The sequence below is a fragment of the Bos grunniens genome, chromosome 10 (assembly GCF_055505025.1).
Source record: "Bos grunniens cultivar Pamir isolate PY7600 chromosome 10, Bosgru_T2T1.0, whole genome shotgun sequence".
NCBI classification, from domain to species: Eukaryota; Metazoa; Chordata; class Mammalia; order Artiodactyla; family Bovidae; genus Bos; species Bos grunniens.
In genome coordinates this window covers 61,223,102-61,246,967 of record NC_141174.1, presented here as the reverse complement: position 1 = coordinate 61,246,967, position 23,866 = coordinate 61,223,102, and the positions used below count along the sequence as shown (strand labels likewise).

Sequence of the window (23,866 nt, the reverse complement as noted above, 5' to 3'; positions counted from 1 at the left end):
ACTAATGAACTCAGACTGCAACAAAAATAGAGATTTAGGCTAGAGTTACTTGTGGAATGGTGAGGGTTGCACAGATTAGATTAATCTAGGCTACATAAGAATTTGCTAAATTTAAAATACTCTATTTCAAGTTAGGTCAATGGCTCTATGACAAGCATGGGAGTAATTAATTTGTGACTCCAGGCTAAAAGGAGAAATTGAAAAGCTGAATTAAATCAAATGCACCAATAGTGAGATTCAAAAGAGCCACCATGGCCATTGACTCCATGGTTACCAAAGACCCCGAACAATGAAATCTCATAATAAAGAATGCATTCATCACAGAGTGGGAGAGAAATTATTCCAGGAACCTGCCTTGATTTTTATTACTACTATCATAAAACTGTTAAAGGATTATTAATACTGATGTTTGTCCAGGGATTTTACATCACCATTTCATGCAAGTGGCTTAAAATCTGCCTTCCATGAAGCCCACCAAGCCATTTATAGAACCCTAAATGCATGGCAAGAGTTCAACTGGTGATTGTGATTTCAGATGTAGTTTGTATTAGTCACTCTCCCAAAGTCTAATCACAACCATTCATGGGAAACAATAGAGACAGGCAAGTGTTTTCAGCCAACAGTTCCCTGAGATGATATACTTGGGCATTCAATTTCACAGATCAAATAGGTTATTATAAACATACACACAAGGGCTTGATTGAGCCCATTAAACAACTAAAATCATACAGCTGAGGGTTCCAAAATATGTTTGTTTAAATACTTATTTGGAGATAGAAAAATGAGGTCAGACACAGACGGGAATTATTTAGGTTTACTTTTAAACCTTCTAAAAACCATCACTGTCTGTCTTGGCTGCCTCCCACCCCTTCCTATTTCTAGCCCAGGACACATCTGTTGTCATTTTCCTCATATTAATGTTTCTACATTTGGGGTCAGCACTTCTCGCAACAGGAAGACAAGCAAAATAGTTTTTATGGGGAAACTGGTTAAACAGCTAACCAGAAATCTGGGCAGCTCCTACCTGAACCTGAAGCCAGCTACGTAAGCTAAGGCAGAACAGCCACGGCGAGCAGAGAGAAACCTACAGCTCCAACCTCCAGGGGATGGGTTAAATAGGAGATGGTTGTACAGTTCATGGGAAAAATTCCAAGATCCAAGAAAACAGGCTTCAGGGATAATATTTCATGTTTATCCACAGTGAAGCTCTGTCAATTCAGAGTGTATATTCAGAAGCAGACAAGGACCTGGTGATGTCCAGCCTCCATCAGACAGTGAGGACTTCATTACTACACAGGAACAGGATATGAGCCAGAAGGTCACATGAAGCAAAGAGGTTTTTCTAGAAGTCAGGATCATAGGACCACCTTTCCCAAATGGTATCCATTGCCTTCAGGGGCTACACAGTTCACATAAAAAAATGGAACAGACCCCAAATGGTTCTCAGCCTCTACTATGCACTGGAACTTGAAGAGCTTTAAATAATCCTGATGCCTGGCTCCAACCCTGAAGGATTCTTACATGGTTGGTCTGAAATGCAGCCTAGACATATAGATATTTAAAAGTGATGATTCTGATGGGCAGTTAAGAGCTACAGTTGTAGATGTAGGATAATATCAACATAATAAGAATATTGGGCATGTGACTAACTTAGGGATACAAGTCATGCTTAAAGTACTCAAATTCTTTTGTTTTTTATCATTTCTTTTTTTTAATGTTTAAATTTTTTATTTATTTTTATTTTTTTTTTACTTTACAATACTGTATTGGTTTTTCCATACATCAGCATGCATCCGCCACATGTGTACACATCTTCCCCATCCTGAACCCCCCTCCCACCTCGCTCCCCATACCATCCCTCTGGGTCATCCCAGTGCACCAGCCCTAAACTTCCTGTATCCTGCATTGAACCTTTTGTTTTTTAAACACTGACTAGGACAAACAACTCCACTGTCTGGAGCCCAGAGTTTACAAAAGGATCAAGAAAAACCCAATATAAACCAGTTCTTCTCTAGCAGATGATGCTGATAAAGTAAAACTGAATTTTCAAGTGAATTAAGGGGATGATGATGGAGACAATCAATCACCAGTTACTGAACACAACTTTTGTGCCATGCAGCATCTCCTTTAACCTTTTAATACTTAAAATAGCACCTCAAGAAGCATGCCTAGAACATAGGAAGTGATCAAAAAATATTGATGAATACACATTGTTCCATTTTACAGATGAGAAAAAAAAGGCTCGGAGAGGTTAAATACTGCATCCAAAGTAACAGTTAGTAAAGGATCCAGTATTTCTACCCAAGTCTGTCTGACTCTCTCCACATGGCCATGCTGCCTTAATCTTTGAGAAGTCTGAATTATCCAAAATCTTAAGGTGAAATATAGTTTTCCAAGATGGAGTAGAGGATTTGTCCTAGATACAAGTTGTATTTCAGATACATAGCAAAATATCTCACTTTCCATAAACAAGACCTTCTTACTAATCTGAAAAAACACAATGAGCTCTACACCCAAATTACTATTTGAGTCATTTTAACAATTTTGAAATATTTATATATGGCCAAAACATGGAAGTAACCTAAGTGACCACTGACAGATGAATGAACAAAGACGTGGTACTTATACACAATGGAATGTTACTCAGCCACAAGAAAAGAATGAAATAATGCCATTTGCAGCAATATGGATGGATCTAGAGATTATTATTCCAAGTGAAGTAAGTCAGAGAGAGAAAGACAAATATCATGATATCACTTATATGTGGAATTCAAAATATGATATGGACTTATTTACAAAATAGACTCACAGACATAGAGAGCAAATTTATGATTACGAAAGATGAAAGGAGGAGGGGAAGGATAAATGAGAAGTATGAGATTAAATATATACTTATCATATATAAAATACTACTATACATAAACTAGATAACCAACAAAGACCTACTATATAGCAAGGAAAATATAACAATATTCACTATAACAACCTATAATGGAAAAGAATCCAGAAAAGAATATATATCACTGAATCACTTTGCTGTACACCTAAAATGAACACAACATTGTAAATGAACTATATTGCAATAAAAACTAAAAATTATATATATATATATTTAATATATAATATCCAAACAAATTCCAAGAATTAACCAATTCAAAATAAGTAAATAGAACTTCTACTATATAAAATATAGTAGCATAGCAGGTTTAAAACACCAAAAATCTCCTAATAACATAAATAACTTAATAAAAGAGTTACGTAAATGTTTAAAAGACTAGCCATAATGAATAGGAAGGAAAAAAGAAAACAGTCAATGTAGAGTGTCAGCTCCCAAGTCATATACAAAAAAACTGGAAAGAAAAAGGATGATAAACACGGCCAGCAGCAGAAACACAAACTGAATATAAATAGGTAGCCTTGAACAGCTAAGGACCTTGAACTTCATTCAGTACATGCTGTTTTCACTGCCCAGAATCCCTCCCACTTGTTACTAGTTGGGAAAATGTCTATTCAGATTTATCTTTAAAATATCTATTCAATTCCTCTGCCCATTTTTAATAAAAAATATTATTGGGTTGTATGCATTCTTTACATATTTCGGATATTAACCAAATTTCCAACATAGGATTTTCAAATATTTCCTCCTATTTCCTAATTTACCTCTTCATTTTGTTGACTGTTTATTTTCCTTTATTGTGCATAGACTTTAGTTTGATATAGTCCCCTTTATTGATTCTTGCTTTTGATGATTGATTTATGGTGCCATATCTAAAAATTGTTGCCAAGATCCCTGTCAAGGAGCCTTTTCTCTGTTTTCTTCTAAAACTTTGAATGTTTCAGATCTTATCTTTAAGTCTTTAATCCATTTCAAGATAATTTTTGCGAGTAGTGTAAGATAGCAGTCCAATTTTTCTGCAGGTGGTTATCCAACTTTCCCAAAACCATTGACTGACTTCACCCACTGAATGTTGTTGGCCCCCTTGTCAAATATTAGTTGACTGCATATGTGGGGATTTATTTGGGGGCTCTCAATTCTGTTCCATTGGCCTATGTGCCCATTTTCATGACAATAACATACTGTTTTAATTACTATAGTTTTGTAGGATGGCACCCCACTCCAGTACTCTTGCCTGGAGAATCCCATGGGCGGAGGAGCCTGGTGGGCTGCAGTTCATGGGGTCACTAAGAGTCGGACACGACTGAGCGACTTCACTTTCACTTTTCACTTTCACGCATTGGAGAAGGAAATGGCAACCCACTTCAGTGTTCTTGCCTGGAGAATCCCAGGGACGGGGGAGCCTGGTGGGCTGCCATCTATGGGGTCACACAGAGTCGGACACGACTGAAGCAACTTAGCAGTATAGTGTGAAAGTATAGCAGAGAAGGCGATGGCACCCCACTCCAGTACTCTTGCCTGGAAAATCCCATGGATGGAGGAGCCTGGTAGGCTGCTGTCCATGGGGTCCCTAGGAGTCAGACACGACTGAGCGACTTCACTTTCACTTTTCACTTTCATGCATTGGAGAAGGAACTGGCAAACCACTTCAGTGTTCTTGCCTGGAGAATCCCAGGGACGGGGGAGCCTGGTGGGCTGCCATCTATGGGGTCGCACAGAGTCGGACACGACTGAAGCGACTTAGCAGCAGCAGCAGCAGCAGCAGTGAAAGTATAGTGCCACCTAGGGAGAGAAGCAGCAATGGAAAGTTCCTCTCGCCCTCTTCAATGAATCCAAACTCATTTTTGTTGTTGTTGTTTTGGTTCCAACAGAGTGCTAGAATCTCTCCTCAGGAAATCTAAAAACTGGTACGTGCTCAGTTGTGTCCTATTCTTTGCGACCCCAAGGACAATGGCCCACCAGGTTCCTCAGTTGATGGAATTTTCCATGCAAGAACACGGGAGTGGGTTGCCATTTCCTATTCCAGAGCATCTTTTTGACCCAGAGATGGAACCTGTGTCTCCTGCATTGGCTTCTTCACCACTGCGCTATCCAGGAAGTATAAACCGGAACTCCTGCAAATGCTCTCTCATCCATGGGTGCCTCTCCAAAACAACACTCTCCAGGATTTCACTGATAGAGGCTGAGAGGGGTTGGAGGTGGTTTACAGCTCAGACCCAGGTCTGTCTGCCCAGTGCCTGATGCACAGGTCCACGAGACTTCTGGGCCTCTTGGCAAATGATGGTGGGTCCCACACCTTCCACAGAGACACTGCTGTTCAGAGATGGATGCCAAACCATAATTGTGAAAAGGGGGCACAGAAAGGAAGAATATCTTCTGCTACCATGATACTGACCTCACACCTAGAAGACCAAGTTTTCTATAGTCACCTGGAATTATTAGCTAATGCTTACTCTGTAGCCAAAAGTAAATAGTTACGATCTATAAAAAGATAATTATATTTTTTAAAATCTCTTACAGAAACACCACTTTGAGTATTTCAGACCAAGTCAGTAGTATAGCACTACACAATAAATGTAAAATGATGTTCAAGAGGACTCTGAAGACTTGGCAAAATACATAACTCTGAGTCATGAGGTTACAAATTTAGACTCCATCCAGAAAAGAGTTAATGTCAATCACTTTCCTCCACCCCACCACTTCACCCAATCTCTAAGAAAACCTTGCAAAAGAGAAGATATATTTGCAAGAATTTACTCAGCCTTGAAGAGGCAACACTTTTAGCTAATAGAGCCAGGGTAAGGCTCACAGTGGAGAAGGCAATGGCACCCCCACTCCACTACTCTTGCCTGGAAAATCCCATGGACGGAGGAGCCTGGTAGGCTGCAGTCCATGGGGTCGCAAAGAGTTGGACACGACTGAGCGACTTCACTTTCACTTTTCACTTTCATGCATTGGAGAAGGAAATGGCAACCCACTCCAATGTTCTTGCCTGGAGAATCCCAGGGACGGTGGAGCCTGGTGGGCTGCCATCTATGGGATCACAGTCGGACACGACTGTAGTGACTTACCAGCAGCAGCAGCAGAAAGGCTCACAGACAAAATACTTGACCTATGAAATATCTCTTGTTACTTTTTTTTTATAATGACTATCTTCAACTCAGGAGTTTGTTATAATCATTCCCTCTTATTGATGTGATGGTAAGTTAATCTTTGTAGGGGAAAAAAATGAATGCACCCAAAAACTTGCTTAAAGTTATATTCTGAAAATCAATTTTTCTTGATGAAAGATAGCAGATCATTCTTTAAGAATTTATATATTCTCCAGTGTGAAATTTTACTTAAGATAGAAGATATATTTAAAGAATATCTTGATAGAAATAAATGAAACAATGTACAATAAAGCTTGGTCTATGTCCCATTATAGACATTCTTCACTTTAAATAAAGACCACTAAGGTGTCACTGTTACAGATGGATAGGTAAGTAGTTGAGGGTAGGTGTGTGGCCAAAGGAGAGTAGGAGAGAGGATGAGAGAGGGAATAGGCAAGAGATATAATTGAAAGAATAGTGAACCAACATCATTTTAGCCTCTAAGAATAACCTGAGGACATCTTTCCTTTAACTAGCCAATCTCCAACCCTGAATGAGGTTTAAGGAATTATAATACCTGTACTGGGCTATCACCCTATAGGGTGATAGTAAATGCTTCCTCCACCAACTCCTAAGTATTGTGGCAGAAAAAAGCAAAACAAAACCATGAGATATCAAAACACAATCTCTGAGTTCATATCTTGGCTCTTATGATCTCTCATTCATTGTTTCACTTCCTGTTCTTCAATTTCCTTAAATGTGAACTCATAATATGAGTAATATTATAATAATAATATCATTAGAACTTGCTCATAGATTTGCAAAGTATTTAACTCAGTACTTCATACAGGTTACTTATATTACATTATAGACTAAAGAAGCCCTAAATAATTTTGAAGCAGTGTTAGAGAGCCAAAGAAAGTTAACTCCTACTTATTAGGTCTTTCAAAGTTTAGACACAGTCCTAAAAGCTTAAAATGCATTGCTTCATTGAATCCTCACAACAGTCTTATGATATAGATACCTATCATTTTCCCCATTGTTACAGAGAAGGAACAGAGACTTTAAAAGTCAATGAGAATAATGAGCCTAATTTATATATTAAACTTTATCATTGCTATGTCTGTAGGTAGATGAAAAAAACAGTTTATATAGAGTCAGGTACCATCTTCGGTTTCAAGCATCCACTGGTGGTCTTTGAACCTATTCCAGTGGATAAGTGGGGACAACTCTATTCACAATTCCATCTTGATATTTATAACTTATGGACTAAAATGTAATAATATTGGGAGATGTTATTATATAAGTATATACATGACAATCAAAAACAAAAGTCAGTGAGAATTGCTTACAGTCAGACAACAGCAGAACTGGAAGTCAAAGACCTATTTTGACCAGAAACAGAGATTTAAACACCTTGCTTCTGCATGTACCTGATTTCCAAGGAAATACAGATGAAGAACGGTTCTGAAATTTTTCCCTCCATTTGTCTTCTTGGTTCTTCTGATCTTTTCTTTAAAGTAAACTCATGTTTTGCTACTCTGTGCCAAATATTAACCTGTTTCTATGCACCTAAAACAATTTTTTCTAAATGTTTGAACTAGTAAGAAGTGATAAACCAGTGATCAATCATAGTCATGTAGTTTTTCAATATTAAAAACATTTCTAATATTTGAGATGAATGGAATGTCAGTTCACTTTTTATTGAAAATATCAATCCATGCAGTTACACCCATTGATTTTAAAGAAACTTAAAACCAATCCTACTTAATTTTGTTGTAGAATGTAACTCAATTTCAAATAGCCATAAAGATTAAACAAGGGATTATCAAAACATGAGTTATAACCTGTAACTGGAGTCAGATGCAAGTCATCTTTTATCTAGCTATTTTTCATTATTTAAGCTCTTCAGAAGCATTCTCTCATTCTTCCTTTCAAACAGACTGATTTCTATTCTCAGATTTTGGGCATAGTTTAAAAAACTGAAACCACAATAAAATTGTTCAGACTACTATTTTGCAAATTTCAAGCTTTATGCCTCAGGTTTCTCTTTGTAACAACATAGTCTACTACTATTTATTGAGTATTTATTTAGTGCCAGACTGGTATTTAGAGTCTCTCTTATTTAACCAAACAGATCTATTTAACCATGTTACAGATTGAGAAATTGAGACTTAAAAATACAAATAAAGTACCCAAAGCCACCTACAGTGTTTATCCATCCATCTAAAAACCATGAAGACATGTAAAAACAGAATCATCTGTCTGAATATTTGGATAAATGTTGTAACAGATTAGAAAATGACAAGTTTCCATCATGTTTGTAGTTCACAAAACTTTAGTGTACATGAAAATCCTATGCGAATTTTGTTTAAAATCTTGTTTAAACACTCCTAGATACCATCACTATACCCCAAGAATCTAATCTAGTTCTGGGTAAGGCCAGAGGACCTAAATTTATAAAAAGTACCTCAGTTCAGTTCAGTTGCTCAGTCGTGTCCGACTCTTGGCGACCCCATGAATTGCAGCTTGCCAGGCCTCCCTGTCCATCACCAACTCCTGGAGTTCACTCAAACCCATGTCCATCGAGGTGGTGATGCCATCCAGCCATCTCATCCTCTGTCGTCCCCTTCTCCTCCTGCCTCCAATCCCTCCCAGCATCAGAGTCTTTTCCAATGAGTCAACTCTTCACATGAGGTGGCCAAAGTACTGGAGTTTCAGCTTTAGCATCATTCCTTCCAAAGAAATCCCAGGGCTGATCTTCAGAATGGACTGGTTGGATCTCCTTGCAGTCCAAGGGACTCTCAAGAGTCTTCTCCAACACCACAGTTCAAAAGCATCAGTTCTTCAGTGCTCAACTTTCTTCACAGTCCAACTTTCACATCCATACATGACCACTGGAAAACCATAGCCTTGACTAGATGGACCTTTGTTGGCAAAGTAATGTCTCTGCTTTTGAACATGCTATCTAGGTTCTATGAAGACCTATAAGACCTTATCATTATAGGGGACTGGAATGCAAAAAAGTACCTCAAGTGATTGCAATACAAGTAGTTTTCAGATTCCACTTCAAAAACTAGTCTTCTAGATGCAAAAAATAAAAATGCCAATCACAGGATCAGATATACACATTTTGACACACCTCTGCTCTAAACCCATGGTAATGATTAATAAAATATAATGAGTTTAAAATAGCCAAGCTCCAAAGCAATATAACTACCTCAATAGAAACTGAATCTCTGTGGAGCAAAGCAGTGAGCATAAAGTAAAACCCAGGGCTCACTAGCTCCCAATCCAGAGGCAGGCATTAGTGACTGGGAGTTAAACCACTATAAGGAATGAAAATTGCTTCACCAGGCAAAAAGGTATATGACACAGAATTCATTAATAGCAGCACAAATAGACAGTATGTTATATAAATAGGAAAAATTCACTGACTATATAACAATCGTAAGTGTGTATAGTTAACGGTCCAATCTCAAAATATGCAAAGAAAAATCTGATAGAATTATGTGGAGAAACTGAAAGAGCCACAGTATAATGGGAGATTTTTAACATATCTCTATTAGAACCCATAGAGATGCAATGAACATGAACTTAGGCAAGCTCCAAGAGATGGTGAGGGACAGGGAGGCCTGGCCTGCTGCAGTCTATGGGGTCACAAAGAGTCAGACATGACTGGGTGACTGAACAATAATAACATTAGAAACCAATGATTCAAACAGCAAAATGGATATAAGTCAAAGATTTGACCACAAAATGAACAAGCTTATCTAATAGATATAACATCCCACAGAGAATAAAATTATATATTCACTTCACATATGGAAAATTGAGAACATTTATAAAAACTGACCATGGAATAAACCTACAAAGGCAGACTAAACAAAATTTCAATCAGTAGTATGCATATTTTATGACAATATCTAAAGTAACATTTAAAAGTGAAAATAAGATAATAAAAGCATAGACTTATAAATTTTAAAAGTACAGTCCATAGAATTCTCCAGGCCAGAATACTGGAGTGGGTAGCCATTCCCTCCTCCAAGGGATCTTTCCAGACCAGGAATAGAACCCAAGTCTCCCTCATTGCAGGCGGATACTTTACCAGCTGAGCCACCAGAGAAGCCCTAATATTAAAGAGGAAATAGCAATAAAATTATGAAACATTTAGAAGTGAATAATAATGAAAGTGCTATATGTAAGTAATGGTATATAGTTAAAGGAACAGCTAGAGGAAACTGCACAGCTTTAAATGAATTTATTTATAAAGAGAAGATTAGGAAAATTAGTTAAGTTTTAAATTAAGGAACTGTAAAGAGAAGGCAGAGGAACCAGAGATCAAATTGCCAACATCCGCTGGATCATCGAAAAAGCAAGAGAGTTCCAGAAAAACATCTATTTCTGCTTTATTGACTATGCCAAAGCCTTTGACTGTGTGGATCACAATAAACTGTGGAAAATTCTGAAAGAGATGGGAATACCAGACCACCTGACCTGCTTCTTGAGAAACTTATATGCAGGTCAGGAAGCAACAGTTAGAACTGGACATGGAACAACACCCTGGTTCCAAATAGGAAAAGGAGTACATCAAAGCTGTATATTGTCACCCTGCTTATTTAACTTCTATGCAGAGTACATCATGAGAAATGCTGGGCTGGAAGAAGCACTAGCTGGAATCCAGATTGCTTGAAGAAATATCAATAACCTCAGATATGCAGATGACATCACCCTTATGGCAGAAAGTGAAGAGGAACTAAAAAGCCTCTTGATCAAAGTGAAAGAGGAGAGTGAAAAAGTTGGCTTGAAGCTCAATATTCAGAAAACGAAGATCATGGCATCTGTTCCCATCACTTCATGGGAAATAGATGGGGAAACAGTGGAAACAGTGTCAGACTTTATTTTGGGGGGCTCCAAAATCACTGCAGATGGTGCCTGCAACCATGAAATTAAAAGACGCTTACTCCTTGGAAGGAAGATTATGACCAACCTAGATAGCATATTGAAAAACAGAGACATTACTTTGCCAACAAAGGTCCGTCTAGTCAAGACTATGGTTTTTCCTGTGGTCATGTATGGATGTGAGAGTTGGACTGTGAAGAAGGCTGAGCACCGAAGAATTGATGCTTTTGAACTATGGTGTTGGAGAAGACTCCTGAGAGTCCCTTGGACTGCAAGGAGATCCAACCAGTCCATTCTGAAGGAGGTGAGCCCTGGGATTTCTTTGGAAGGAATGATGCTAAAGCTGAAACTCCAGTACTTTGGCCACCTCATGCGAAGAGTTGACTCACTGGAAAAGACTCTGATGCTGGGAAGGATTGGGGACAGGAGGAGAAGGGGACAACAGAGGATGAGATGGCTGGATGGCATCACTGACTTGATGGACGTGGGTTTGAATGAACTCCGGGAGTTGGTGATGGACAGGGAGGCCTGGCGTGCCGCGATTCATGGGGTCGCAAAGAGTCGGACACAACTGAGCGACTGAACTGAACTAAACTGAAAGAGAATAACAAACTAAACCCAAAATAAACTGCAAAATAAAAAGCTGAGAGAAAATTGCAGATTAACAGAAATTAATGATATAGAAAAGACAGCAACAAAGAGCAGCAAATCAAAAGCTGATACTTTGAAAAAAAGATTCTAATGAAAACAGATCTAAATAGAAAGAGGGAAGGAGGGAGGAAGGTAGAAAATGAGAGACAGAAAACACAAGTGAAATATTGGGAACAGAAGTAAAAGCAGTGTAATTAGAAATACAGTTTAGATGTGGAAATCACAGGTGAAATCTATGCATGAACAAACATACACCAGTAAACTTGAAAATGTATATGATGCAGATCTTTTTCTTAAAAATTTACTCAAGAGAAATTAGAAAAATGTATCAATAACTATTAATAACTAAACTATCTTTTAATAACTAAAACTATCAAACTATATAAATATCTAATAAGTAATCTGGGAAGTTAAAAGACTTGCAGGCGTAAGATGAATAGTCTTATAAGTTTTTCAAGCCTTAAAGAAATAACTATTTATTATGTACTTTTTTAAGGTAATATAATAAGAAGGAAGACCAACTCAGCATGTTTCATGAAAGTAGCATAGACTACCCAAATCAGATTAGGTAAGTACAAGAAAAAAGAAGGTTTAGATCATTCTCAGTTATGATTACAGAAAAAAAAATCCTAAATAAACTTAAGTATATCATATTTAGTGTGTTTTTGTGATAACACTGTTTGCTCATGAGGCATCATCTCAAGGATTCAAGGATGATTCAGCATCACCAAAGCCATGCACCTCATACCCAACAGGAGTAGACTATCAGGGGAAATAGTAGCATTTCAATGGATACAGAAAACCATTTACTAATATTTTCTATCTATTCATGAAAATACTCTTAGCAACAAGAAATAGAAGGAAACTTCATTAACCTCATCCTCATAAAGAGTATTTAACAAACTAAGAGCAAACAGTATGCTTAATAAAGAACATTTTAGTAATAGTCTCCCCAGTCTTGGAATGTATATATCTCTATCACTCTTTGTCAGCAAAAATGAGGAACACTGACTCTATGTGAAGACAATTTTATAGTAACAGAAATTCAAGAAATACTATGGGCATAGTATTAGAAGTTTTGATACAGACTAGAAAGCTTTTTCCTTTTTTTTAAATTGAAGGATAAGTGCTTTACAATGCTGTGTTGGTTTCTGCCATACATCAACATAAATCAGCCATAGGTATACAGATGTCCCCTCCTTCTTGAACCTCCCTCCCACCTGCCGCCTAGTTGCTCTAGGTGGTCACAGAGCACCAGGCTGAGCTCCCTGCACTATACATTATGCATTAGCTATGCATGAGCTATTTTACACATGGTAATGTATATATTTCAATCAGACTAGCAAGGTTTTGAATACAAGATCAACTCCTCAAAACTGCTAGCATTCCCATATGTCAGTAACAACTAAGTAGAAAATATAATGGAAGAAAATACATCCTGTTCACTAGAGCAATGCAATACATAAGGTATTTAAAATGAATTTAACAAAAGATGGAAAACATTTTTATAAGAAAATATAAAATAATATTTAAAGATATGAAAGAAGAAATGAAAGAACTTAACCTCCAAAAAGAAACAGACTTTTATCAGTTTTGGTCACCACTGTATCTTCAACACCTAGTACAATAATATTCTCCCAGCATATTAGATATACAATAGACATTTCTTTAAAGAATAAATGCACAAATAGAGAACACAATTTTTAACAGCTAAAAAAAAAACTGAAAATGATTTAAATGTTTTTCAATGGAAGAATGAATAAATACAGTGTAATCTAATAACACGATGTCAGAAATACATTATCAAAGGGATGAGGAGGAAGGAATTGACACAGAGCATGGTGTCAGTTCTAAAGCTTGAAACCATGCAAAATAGTAGAGTTAACTAAAAAGTTCGTTTGGGTTTTTCCAAAAGATGTTACGGAAAATCTGAACAAATTTTTTGGCCAACCCAATACATACTTAACTTATGGCTAAGTACATACACAGCAATAGAATAAAATCATACATAGGTAGGGTAAACATAAAATTCAAGAGAATCTTAACTCTTCGACAGGAAAAACAGGGTGCAAAAATTAAACAAGGGATTTCATTTTTATCAGTAATTGTCTTCTTAAATATTCACACATAAACTTGCCATATTTAAAATATTTAAGAATAAGAAATATGTCCCTTGTTTGTCTAAAAACTATCTCTGTGTGTACTCCTTCATGTCAGTGTTTCTGAAATAATTAGCAAATTGGAGACCTTGTGTGAAAAGATTTTTCAGATAGACGCTCTAGGTTAAAATTCGATCTATGACTTTACTCAGTTCAGAACCTGCACTGATTGTACTTCAGCAGGTTGAGTGTAAAGCCACATCAAATGCGTTAAGGATATCAGATTTTGTTACAGTAGGACATTACTCAATCTGTAGTGATTCCTTGGCCAACTATCCTAGATTTTCACAGTGTCACAACCAACTCTTTTTATCCTATCAGCCACAGCCAGCTTGTGCTGTAATTTAACATAAAATTTCCATTCGTACCACCCTCCCTGCTGAGGACTCGATGTGTTTTCCACGTGTAGCTTTCCAAAGAGATAATTTTTAAAAATACACAACTCTGTCTCTGCAGCTTGAAAACTCAGTTTTTTCCTTTTTATTTTTTGTTGAAATATAACTGACACACAATTTAATATTAGCTTCAGGTGTTCAACATAGTGATTCAGCATTTATATACTTTAGGAATTGATCATGATAAGTCTAGTAACCATCTGTTATTATGACAGTATTACTGACTATATTCCCTATGCTGTATATTACATCCCTGTGACTCGTTTATTTTACAACTAGAAGTTTGTATCTCTTAATTCCCTTTACCTATTTTTCTCAACCTTCAGTCCCCTTCCCTCTGGCAACTACTCATTTGCTATGAGTCTGTTGTTCATGAGTCCATTTCTGTTTTGTCTGTTTTTTCCACATATAGGAGAAATCATATAGTATTTTTCTTTCTCTGACTTATTTTACTTAGCATAATACCCTCTAGGACCATCTATGTTGTCATAAATGGCAACATTTCATTATTTTATGGCTGAGTAATACAATCTATTGATATACCACATCATTTCTACCCATTCATCTATCAGATACTTAGGTTACCTCCATATCTTGGCTATCACAAATAATGCTGAAATAAACACTGAGGTGCATATAGCTTTCTGAAATAATGTTTTTGTTTTCTTTAGATAAATAATTCAAATTGAAGTTGCTGGATTGTATGATAGTTCTAGTTTTAATTTTTTGAGGACCATACTGTTTTCCATAGTGGCTATATCAATTTATAAATCCCACTAACAGTGCACAGTGAGTGAAGTGAAGTTGCTCAGTCGTGTCCGACTCTTTGCGACCCCATGGACTATAGCCTACCAAGCTCCTCTGTCCATGGGATTTTCCAGGCAATAGTACTGGAGTGGATTGCCATTTATTCTCACCAGTTTTGTTATTTGTTGTCTTCTTTGATGATAACCAATTCTCCAATTCTCCCAGATATGAAGTGATATCTCATTATGGTTTTGATTTGCATTTCCCTGATGATTAGTGATGCTCAGCATCTTTTCATGTGCCTGTTGGTCATCTGTGTGCCTTCCTTGGAAAAATTTCTATTTAGAGCATCTGTCCATTTTTAATCAAATTGTTTATTTTTTGATACTGTGTCATGTGAGTTCTTTATATATTTTGGACATTAATCCCTTATTAAATATATCATTTGCAAATATGTTCTGCCATTCAGTAGGCTGCCTTTTTGCTTTGTTAATAGCATTCTTTATTTGTGCAAAATTTCTTGGTTTAATGTCATCTCATATGTCTGTTTTTGTTTTTGTTTCCCTTGTCTGAGAAGACAAATCCAAGGAGGAAAGAATGTGCTAAGACCAATGTCCAAGAGCATGAAACCTATGTTTTCTTCTAGGAGTCATGATTTCAGGTCTTACTTCAGTCTGTAAACTCAAGTTTTAACATAATTATTAAAAATCCATAAAGTTGGATGTCTTGAACTATTTCATATTGGCTACAAAAATTATTAGAAAATGACAAAGCTTTTTTTCTTCTGGATAAAATAGAACTGCTGGTTTTTAGGCTCTTCATTAACTCTTCTTTTGATATTAAATCTTATATATATAATTAATAGTTTTCTCCTAAAAATTAAAATTTATCTTGAACTAATTTGTATATGTTATAAAGAAAGCTCACATTCTCTCTTTAAGGACATCTTTCACTCTACCTCTTTTACAAGGGTGCACTTAGAAGGTGCAAATGAATTAATTCAATCTTTACTGAGAAGCAAACTCTTAAATCAATAAATTTTTTCATAGGCTCAAGCATTATTAGGAATGAAAGCCTTCTTCCTTGCCTAGATAGAGGAAACTGTCATTCCAAATCAGTTTCCTTCATTCCTACCCATCACCGTCCTAAAATCTTGGTCCTACATTTAATTCACCTTTGCAGTTTCATCAATAAGAGCCTGATCAATTAATGAGCAAGGGTCCTTACCCTAAAGGGTCCTGGACTCATTTAAAGTGCCTAATGGAAATTAGTACTTGCAAGTTTGTTTTTTAAAATGGACAGCAGTTTAAAGAAAAATCCACCCTACCCACCCCACTTCCCTCAAAATTAATTAGTAGCTTCCCTAGCCCACCAGTGGACCTAAAGTAAGGAAACTTGTCCATGGCATTTATATGGTAACTTAAAGGTAGGGAGTCCATATCTAAAAGAGAAATACCCTAACGTCAGTAGACCACCTCACTAGCTCTCCTACTGCTTGTGTCAAATTCTGACACCAGGTTGACAGGTGGCTTATATGTCTGACTTTCTCTGCTCTTCAACTAGATGCAGAGATTACAGCTGCTTTTATGCATTTGCATATGCAGATGTTAAAAACAAAAGAAAACTAATAGTATCTCTTATGATATTGCCATAGAATGATGAATGATGTAACTTGATCCATCTTCCTTAGGAGAGAACCCAAAAGAAATACTTCACTTTGGGGTTCTGGCCACCTACAGGCAACACATTAAGTATATTGCTGTCATTTATAGTTGTTAAAATGAGTTGAATTATGGTAGAAATTACTCCATACATAAACACCGTTGCCTTACTTTCATTCCTCACCCCACCCCTCCAAAACTATTATACATTGGTAGGGAGGTTTTGTTTAGGAGGGATTTTGAGATGAGTTCAACATGCTTCCAAGAGGTTACTAGAAGCAACTGCCAAGGGACTGCCAAAATCCCAAAGGTATTCACTACACATAATCTGCATTTCAGTTGAACAGTTATTGAGCATTGACTATTTATCAGGTATTTTGTCAGCCCTTGAGACAGTGAGATGAGATGAATAAAATGCTGACACTAGCCTCAGAGATGTCTAATCCAAGGATGTCTACTAAGGAGATGGGCAGTTCCAAGACAAATAATAAAAACCATAAGACAATGCTAAGAGAACTCTGGGCTTCCCTGCTGGCTTAGCACTAAACAAATCTGCCTGCCAATGCAGAAGAGGTGGGTTTGATCCCTGATCCAGGTAGATCCCATGGAGAAAGAAATGGCAACCCACTCCAGTATACTTGCCCAGGAAATCTCATTGACAGAGGAGCCTGGTGGGCTACAGTCCATGGGGCCACAAAGAGTTGGACACAACTTAATAACTAAACAACAACAAGAGAACCAAGTGCCTCTCAGCCCCAGAAAGGGCACCTAAATTTAGCTGAAACAATCACAGAAATTTTTCTAGAAGAATTCACACCACAGTAAGTCATGAGAAATAAAGGAGAATTTGAAGCATGTGGTTGAGATGGGTAAAGGCATATGAAGCAACACAACTGAATATTCAGAGAAGCGAAGACACATAGACTAACAGAGAGCATCCGGGGCAAATGTGGAACTTTATCCACAAGGCAGTGGAGTCCTTGGAAGCATTTTAAACAAGAAAGTGAACTGATCATACACATGCTCCATGAAAACCACTAGGGCAGCAGTGTGGAAAATGCATCAGAGGAGGGCCTTGGGAGAAGCAGGAAGAGAATTACGGAGCCAGAAATCTACAAAATGTATCAGATGTCCATGACATCAGGAAACATGTCAGACTAATTTTGCAGCAAGTTCTACTTGGCTGACAAGACGGAAATATTTCAAATGTTGTTGGAACATCGTTGTAACTATTCTCTGTGAAATAACAGTAAAATAATAAGGACATAATAACTCATGACCTTTTTATGTCTTTGATCCTCACAACCATCCTACATGGTCAATTTTATCCCCCTTTTTAGAGTTAAGCCAACAAAATCAGAAAAATTAAGTAAATTGTGGTCTCTTGGAAAATATTCCAGTAAAGTTACTATAGAATCATCTCAGTTGCTTTATTATTTTAGTATTTCATATATTAAAGTTTAAAACATTACTCAGAAAAAATATACTAGAAAGAAATTGGCCACTGTAGTGCTGATCCAGGCCACTGGAGTTATTCTCAAAGCTAATACAACTTCTCAGAAAGAAATACTAACACTAAATTATGCTAAAAGTATTTTTGGCTCTTACTAAATGATGCATATAGAAAGACCAGTTTAAAATAGTCCCAGATTTAAGAGGAGAGAGGAAAGATACCTCTGGCATCACCCTTGCTTAAATCGCCTAATTAGTCATGCAAAATGCAACCTATATGCAATGGATGAGTTAACATTGCTATCACAACCTTCACTTTTCCATTATCTGACTTTTATGAGTTGAAATTTGCAGTCTTAAAGGTTGATCCACTCTAGGATTTTTGCATTTAATTAAACAGCAATAGAGAAAAATCACATTTTTCAAAACAAGTGTTCATCACCTTAAATCTAGCAATAAAAAAAGATGAGTCATCAGGATTCTCAAAGGAAAACTCTCAACTTGCCTTGCTACTATACTATTACTTTCTTTTTATAGCCAATATGGGATCTGCCAGAAACACGTGGATATAACATCTACAGAAGACAATTATTGTACTTGTTTTCAAACTTGCCTATATGTTATTCTGTAGTGTGCAAAATCAGACACCCTAGCTAGAATTTATCATTTAAGCCTTTAATAGATATAGCTTTACTTTTCACTATTATTACAACATGTCAAAGTAATCTCTTTTTTTAAAATCCCAAGAACACAATATTCTCTACAAGTCTAGCTAGATATTTTCAAATCCTGTGAAGTACCCTAGACACCAATATCAAAACCCAAAGAAACAAAAGCATCTTTCTTCCTAAAACTGAGTGGGGAAAGAGATCCTTGGAGTCTGTTAGAAAGACTAAAAATTGCATGTATTATAACGGCAACTCATGGAAGCATTTAAATATTAATATATGATATATGCTTTTTGGCAGTTATTAAACCATCCACTGAATTCCAATGTGAATACTGTAGCCTTAATTTTAAAGGAGTCGACATTCAGATAAAAGTTTAAATTTCTAAACAGTGATCTGCCATTATTCAGTCAACAAATCTTCATAAGGTATCTTCTAAAACCAGCATTATCCTAGGCCCCATATTTTAACGAAGGTAACCTTAGGGCCCATGTAACAGAAATTTTTACGCTTCACTCATATCTGTGTTTTTTGTTTTTGTTTTTGTTTTTTTTTCAAAGAATCTCCTTAGCCCCACAAGATGCTCATTTTGATAATTCGTCTTTTTACTCACACATGGACCCTTAAAATTTCCCGTTTACTTCTCTCATAAGGCTACTCTGGTTACAGAGAAATGAGGTACCCATGTTCCCCACAGTAGGCAGTAATCAGCTGGTTACCTGCACTTCATGGAGTGACACTGCAGAGCTACAGTCACCACATCTCAGCATCTGCTCTCTTCCAGGAAGATTCACAGAGATTAGCAGTCTCACAGAGGATGAGTCATTCTTAAGAGTCAGATGAGAGACTGATAAATAAATTAGCATGCCAATTAAAAGCATTATGAAAATAAGCCTTCAAACTCTACTTGAAATCCCTTTTTCTAGATTCCATATATATGTGTTAATATACAATATTTGCTTTTCTCTGATTTGCTTCATGTTATTGCACAGGAGAAGCTAACACAACTCTGTAAAGCAATTATGAGTTGAGTCTGGGCTTCCCAGGTGGTGCTGCTGCTGCTGCTGCTAAGTCGCTTCAGTCGTGTTTGACTCTGTGCGACCCCATAGACGGCAGCCCATCCCTGGGATTCTTCAGGCAAGAACACTGGAGTGGGTTGCCATTTCCTTCTCCAATGCATGAAAGTGAAAAGTGAAAGTGAAGTCGCTCAGTCATGTCCGACTCTTAGCGACCCCATGGACTGCAGCCCACCAGGCTCCTCCATCCATGGGATTTTCCAGGCAAGAGTACTGGAGCGGGGTGCCATTGCCTTCTCTGCCCAGGTGGTGCTAGTGCTAAAGAATCTGCCTGCAAAGCAGGAGACACAGGAGACATGGGTTCTATCCCTGGGGTGGGAAGATCCCCTCGAGGAGGGCATGGCAACCCATTCCAGTATTCTTGCCTGAGGGATCCCATGGACTCAGAAGCCTGGCGAGCTACAGTCCAAAGGGTCACAAAAAGTAGGACACAACAGACTAAGCACACACACAGCATATACATAAGTAGTGTCCGATTCTTTGCAACTCCATGGAATGTAGCTCATCAGGCTCCTCTATCCATGGGATTTCCCAGGCAAGCATACTGCAGCAGATCATCATTTCCTTCACCAGGGGATCTTCCCAGACCAGGGATCAAATCCACATCTGTTATGTCTCCCGCCTTAGCAGGCAGGTACTTTACCACCTGAGCCACCAGGGAAGCCTAAAGTTATCATCCTCCAATTAAAAATAAATTTTTAAGAAAGAAAGAAATCCCTCAACCAATGAATTCTACCCTACAGGCAAACATACTTTAAAAATCAAATTAAAATCAGAAGCTGGTTTAGTAAATAAGAAATCTGGGCCAAAAGGGTGAGGATTAAAGATGATGTGGACTTGAGAAAGAAAAGGTACTGAGAAGGAAACTCAGAGAGAAAGCCAGTGCTATCTCTGAAGGCTTGAGAAAAAGGATTTTCAAGAAGATAGAGATTAGCATTGGTAGGCACTGTGACAGGTAAAGTATAAGCAAACAAACCAAAAATAAAAATACAAAGTCTTTGGGGTTTGTCTTTTAGAAAGAAATTTGTAACAGACTCAGTGGGACAGTAAGGCTGGAACCAGATTATAATGGGCTGCAGAGAAAGGTCCTTATAATAACAAGAGATCAATTATGTGACATCCTTTGAAAACCCTAGTAGTGAGGAAAATAACAACAAAGGGAGGGACAGGGTCTACGAGGGTCTCTCTGGATGAAGCACTCAGCCATATCTATACTTTGAAGTGTGGTAAACAGAGAATACAGAGAACAGTTGAACAAGAACCAGCACTGATGAAATCAAGACCACCAAGGAGATATTATTAATTTATCTTAGATATAAGAAGAGATATCTCAAGCTTTAAAGGAAAGTAGGTGGTAGAACAGAGACAGATACATTGGCATGGATGGAGATATAATTCAACAAGGGGTACACCTGTCTCGACAAGCACATTTTTTTTTTTTTTTCCTGTATGGAAAAGAAAGTATCTCCAGAGAAAAAGGGCAATAGTAGTGAGTGGGTATTTTGAAGAGGGTGATCAATGTTTATGAAAAGTGATCTGGAGACATAGAAGAGGAGCTGATTAAGGGCAGTATTGAGGTGGCAAGTCACAGTGGAGCCCATCAGCTTGGTGTCAGTTCCCTCGACTCTGATTTTATCCAGCATCTTTCAGCACCTAAAATACAGAAGTGAAAAAGGCTTGATCCAAGTCAGGGTTAACAGAATGGATCTGGTTAAGAGAGGAAACACAGGGAAACTCTATTAAGAGTGCTCATAAGAAAATGGTTGAAGTAATATATAACAAGCTTGTGGTAATATTTAGAAGAAATGAAGCCATGAGTGGACAGTGCACTAAGGAGAAAATTGAGGGATGCGTAACTAGGGAACTTGAGAAAAACTGTCATAGTGTGTGTTTCCTGGAAGCAGAACCTCAGACAAAGGTTTGTTGAGGGACAATTTGAGAAAGTCTAAGGAACCAGAATAAGGATCAGAGATTTAAACAAGAAAGGGAAGTCAATATAAGCATATGTTATCAAGTTAGTCATGGATACATGTAACTAGTGTTTGATCTCTCATTTGGTCTTCTGAGAACTGTGAAATATGTCCATAACTGTTCACCTAGGGTACAAAAGAATAAAGTATTGGGACTTCCTTGGCAGTTGAGTGGTTAAGACTCTGTGCTTCCACAGTAGGGGGCAAAGGCTTGATCCCTGGTCAATGACCTAAGATCAGGCATGCTGTGTATCACAGCCAATTTTTTAAATTAATTTTAAAAAATAATAAAGTATTTTCCAAGCACTTTCAGACATCATTGGTGAAGGTGATTCCATTGGCATGAACTGCATCACATTTCCAATTTGCACATATGTGACTGCCAAATTTTCCTGAAGTATCCCATGCTGCAGCCTCAGAAAAGTCTCAGGAAAGGAAGCAGGACATATGATAAGATGTTGGCAGGTTGTACCTTCAGAAATTTTGCCAAATCCTAACCAAAATCTTACTATAGCCATGACTAGAGAGGTGAGTGTGAATGTTTATAAAGTGGTACAAGACCTAAGATCAAGTGTAAAGTAAGGAAGCAAGAGAGCTTGAAGAATGAAAGGTTAGTGACTCCAGATGTCTACATCAACATTTACTACCTTAGCACTAGAATTATCTAGAGATTCATAAACATCTGGATGTAGCCTTGAGAGTAAATTACTAGAATTGAGGTAATCTGGAATTCTGAGAAGGTACAGGTGTATTATACTGTGTAAACAAATGCCCCCAAATCTCTAATTTATAGCAATAATGCTATATTTCTTATTCAGATGACATGAGAAAGCTCTGTTCCATTACACTGTGATCCATGCTGACCAAGCAACCTCCATCTGGAACATTACCAGTCTTTATGACAGGAGGAAAAGAGCAAGCTAGATCTTGACTTGACTATCAACGTTTCTCCTCAGAAACCACACTCCTTAATTCTTTTCACACTTTCCTGGCCAAATCAAGCCATATGTCTGTGCCTCAGTTCCACAGATCAGTGACATGCAATTCTTCCCCAGTGAGGATCACCAGCAGGATCCGCACCAAATATGAGTGAATGGTAATATAATTGATCATCGAGGCTATGTTGTGACATGACTCATATGACCATGTGCTGATGTCAGGGTTGAGGTCTAAAAGAACAGTCTTTTCCATGAAAGATGGTCAGAAAGTAGCAACAATAAGGGTCTCTAGAAGGTGATCCAGCCAAAGAAGAAATCAGTCATGGAGCTCTTAAAGAATGTCCTGGAATCCGTGGTATGAGAAAGCATGGTGACAAAAAGCACAGGCCTGAAGGTTTTGCTGCTGCTGCTGCTGCTGCTAAGTCGCTTCAGTCGTGTCCGACTCTGTGCGACCCCATAGACGGCAGCCCACCAGGCTCCCCCGTCCCTGGGATTTTCCAGGCAAGAACACTGGAGTGTGTTGCCATTTCCTTCTCCAATGCATGAAAGTGAAAAGTGAAAGTGAAGTCGCTCAGTCGTGTCCAACTCCTAGCAACCCCATGGACTGCAGCCCACCAAGGCCCCTCCGTCCATGGGATTTTCCAGGCAAGAGTACTGGAGTGGGTTGCCATTGCCTTCTCCAGAAGGTTTTGCTGGAAAGCAGTATTCTTTGGGGACAGTTGACTTTTAATTAAGGTGAAAAAGAGGTTCTGTGAAGTGACTGAGAATGCAATGAGAGCTATCTACAAGCATTTTTTTTGTGGGGGGAGGATCTTTTGTTAGAGCTCAATGTTTATCTCAATGATAGCCTTTACCTCCATTATATCAACTACTTCCTATATCCAAATGGCTGTCAAATCTTTACCTTAAGCACAGACCCCTCCCCTAATATCAGATCCAGATAGTCAGCTGTTGCATGTCTTCAAAATGAATAAAACTAAACTCACCATCTACTCTTTAGTTTCCTCCTCCCATGGTCCCTAAGTAAATGGCACCATCAACCAAGGTCGTTGACAAACCTAGGAATGTATATATAGGGACGATAGTAGTTGTGTTACATACTTTTTATACATTATTTCAGGCAATAGTTAATATATCATGGAGTTCCTGGTCAAATAGATGGACACTAGACCAGGTCTGTAATATATCTTAACTTGTATAATACACAAGAAATTGAGAACTGGCTGGTAAAAGGATGACATCAACAACTACAACAAAGA

At 37.7% G+C, this 23,866-nt stretch overlaps 1 protein-coding gene across 49 annotated transcripts in view; it reads right to left on the bottom strand.

Annotated features, from left to right (window-relative positions):
* The window catches only part of LOC147364665 (uncharacterized), a 523,181-nt gene that overhangs the window by 357,061 nt on the left and 142,254 nt on the right, over window positions 1-23,866 (bottom strand). For 48 of the 49 annotated variants that reach the window (XR_015134832.1, XR_015134819.1, XR_015134828.1 and 45 more), the window contains exon 3: window positions 19,343-19,470. The exons of the other annotated variant lie outside the window; for it this stretch is intronic. Coding sequence is in view for 13 of the 48 variants with exons in the window: in XM_086321643.1 (XP_086177769.1) it covers window positions 19,343-19,470 (128 nt within the window). In the remaining 35 variants the exon portion in view is untranslated. The remainder of the gene's footprint in view (window positions 1-19,342; window positions 19,471-23,866) is intronic. 49 annotated transcript variants of the gene reach the window in all.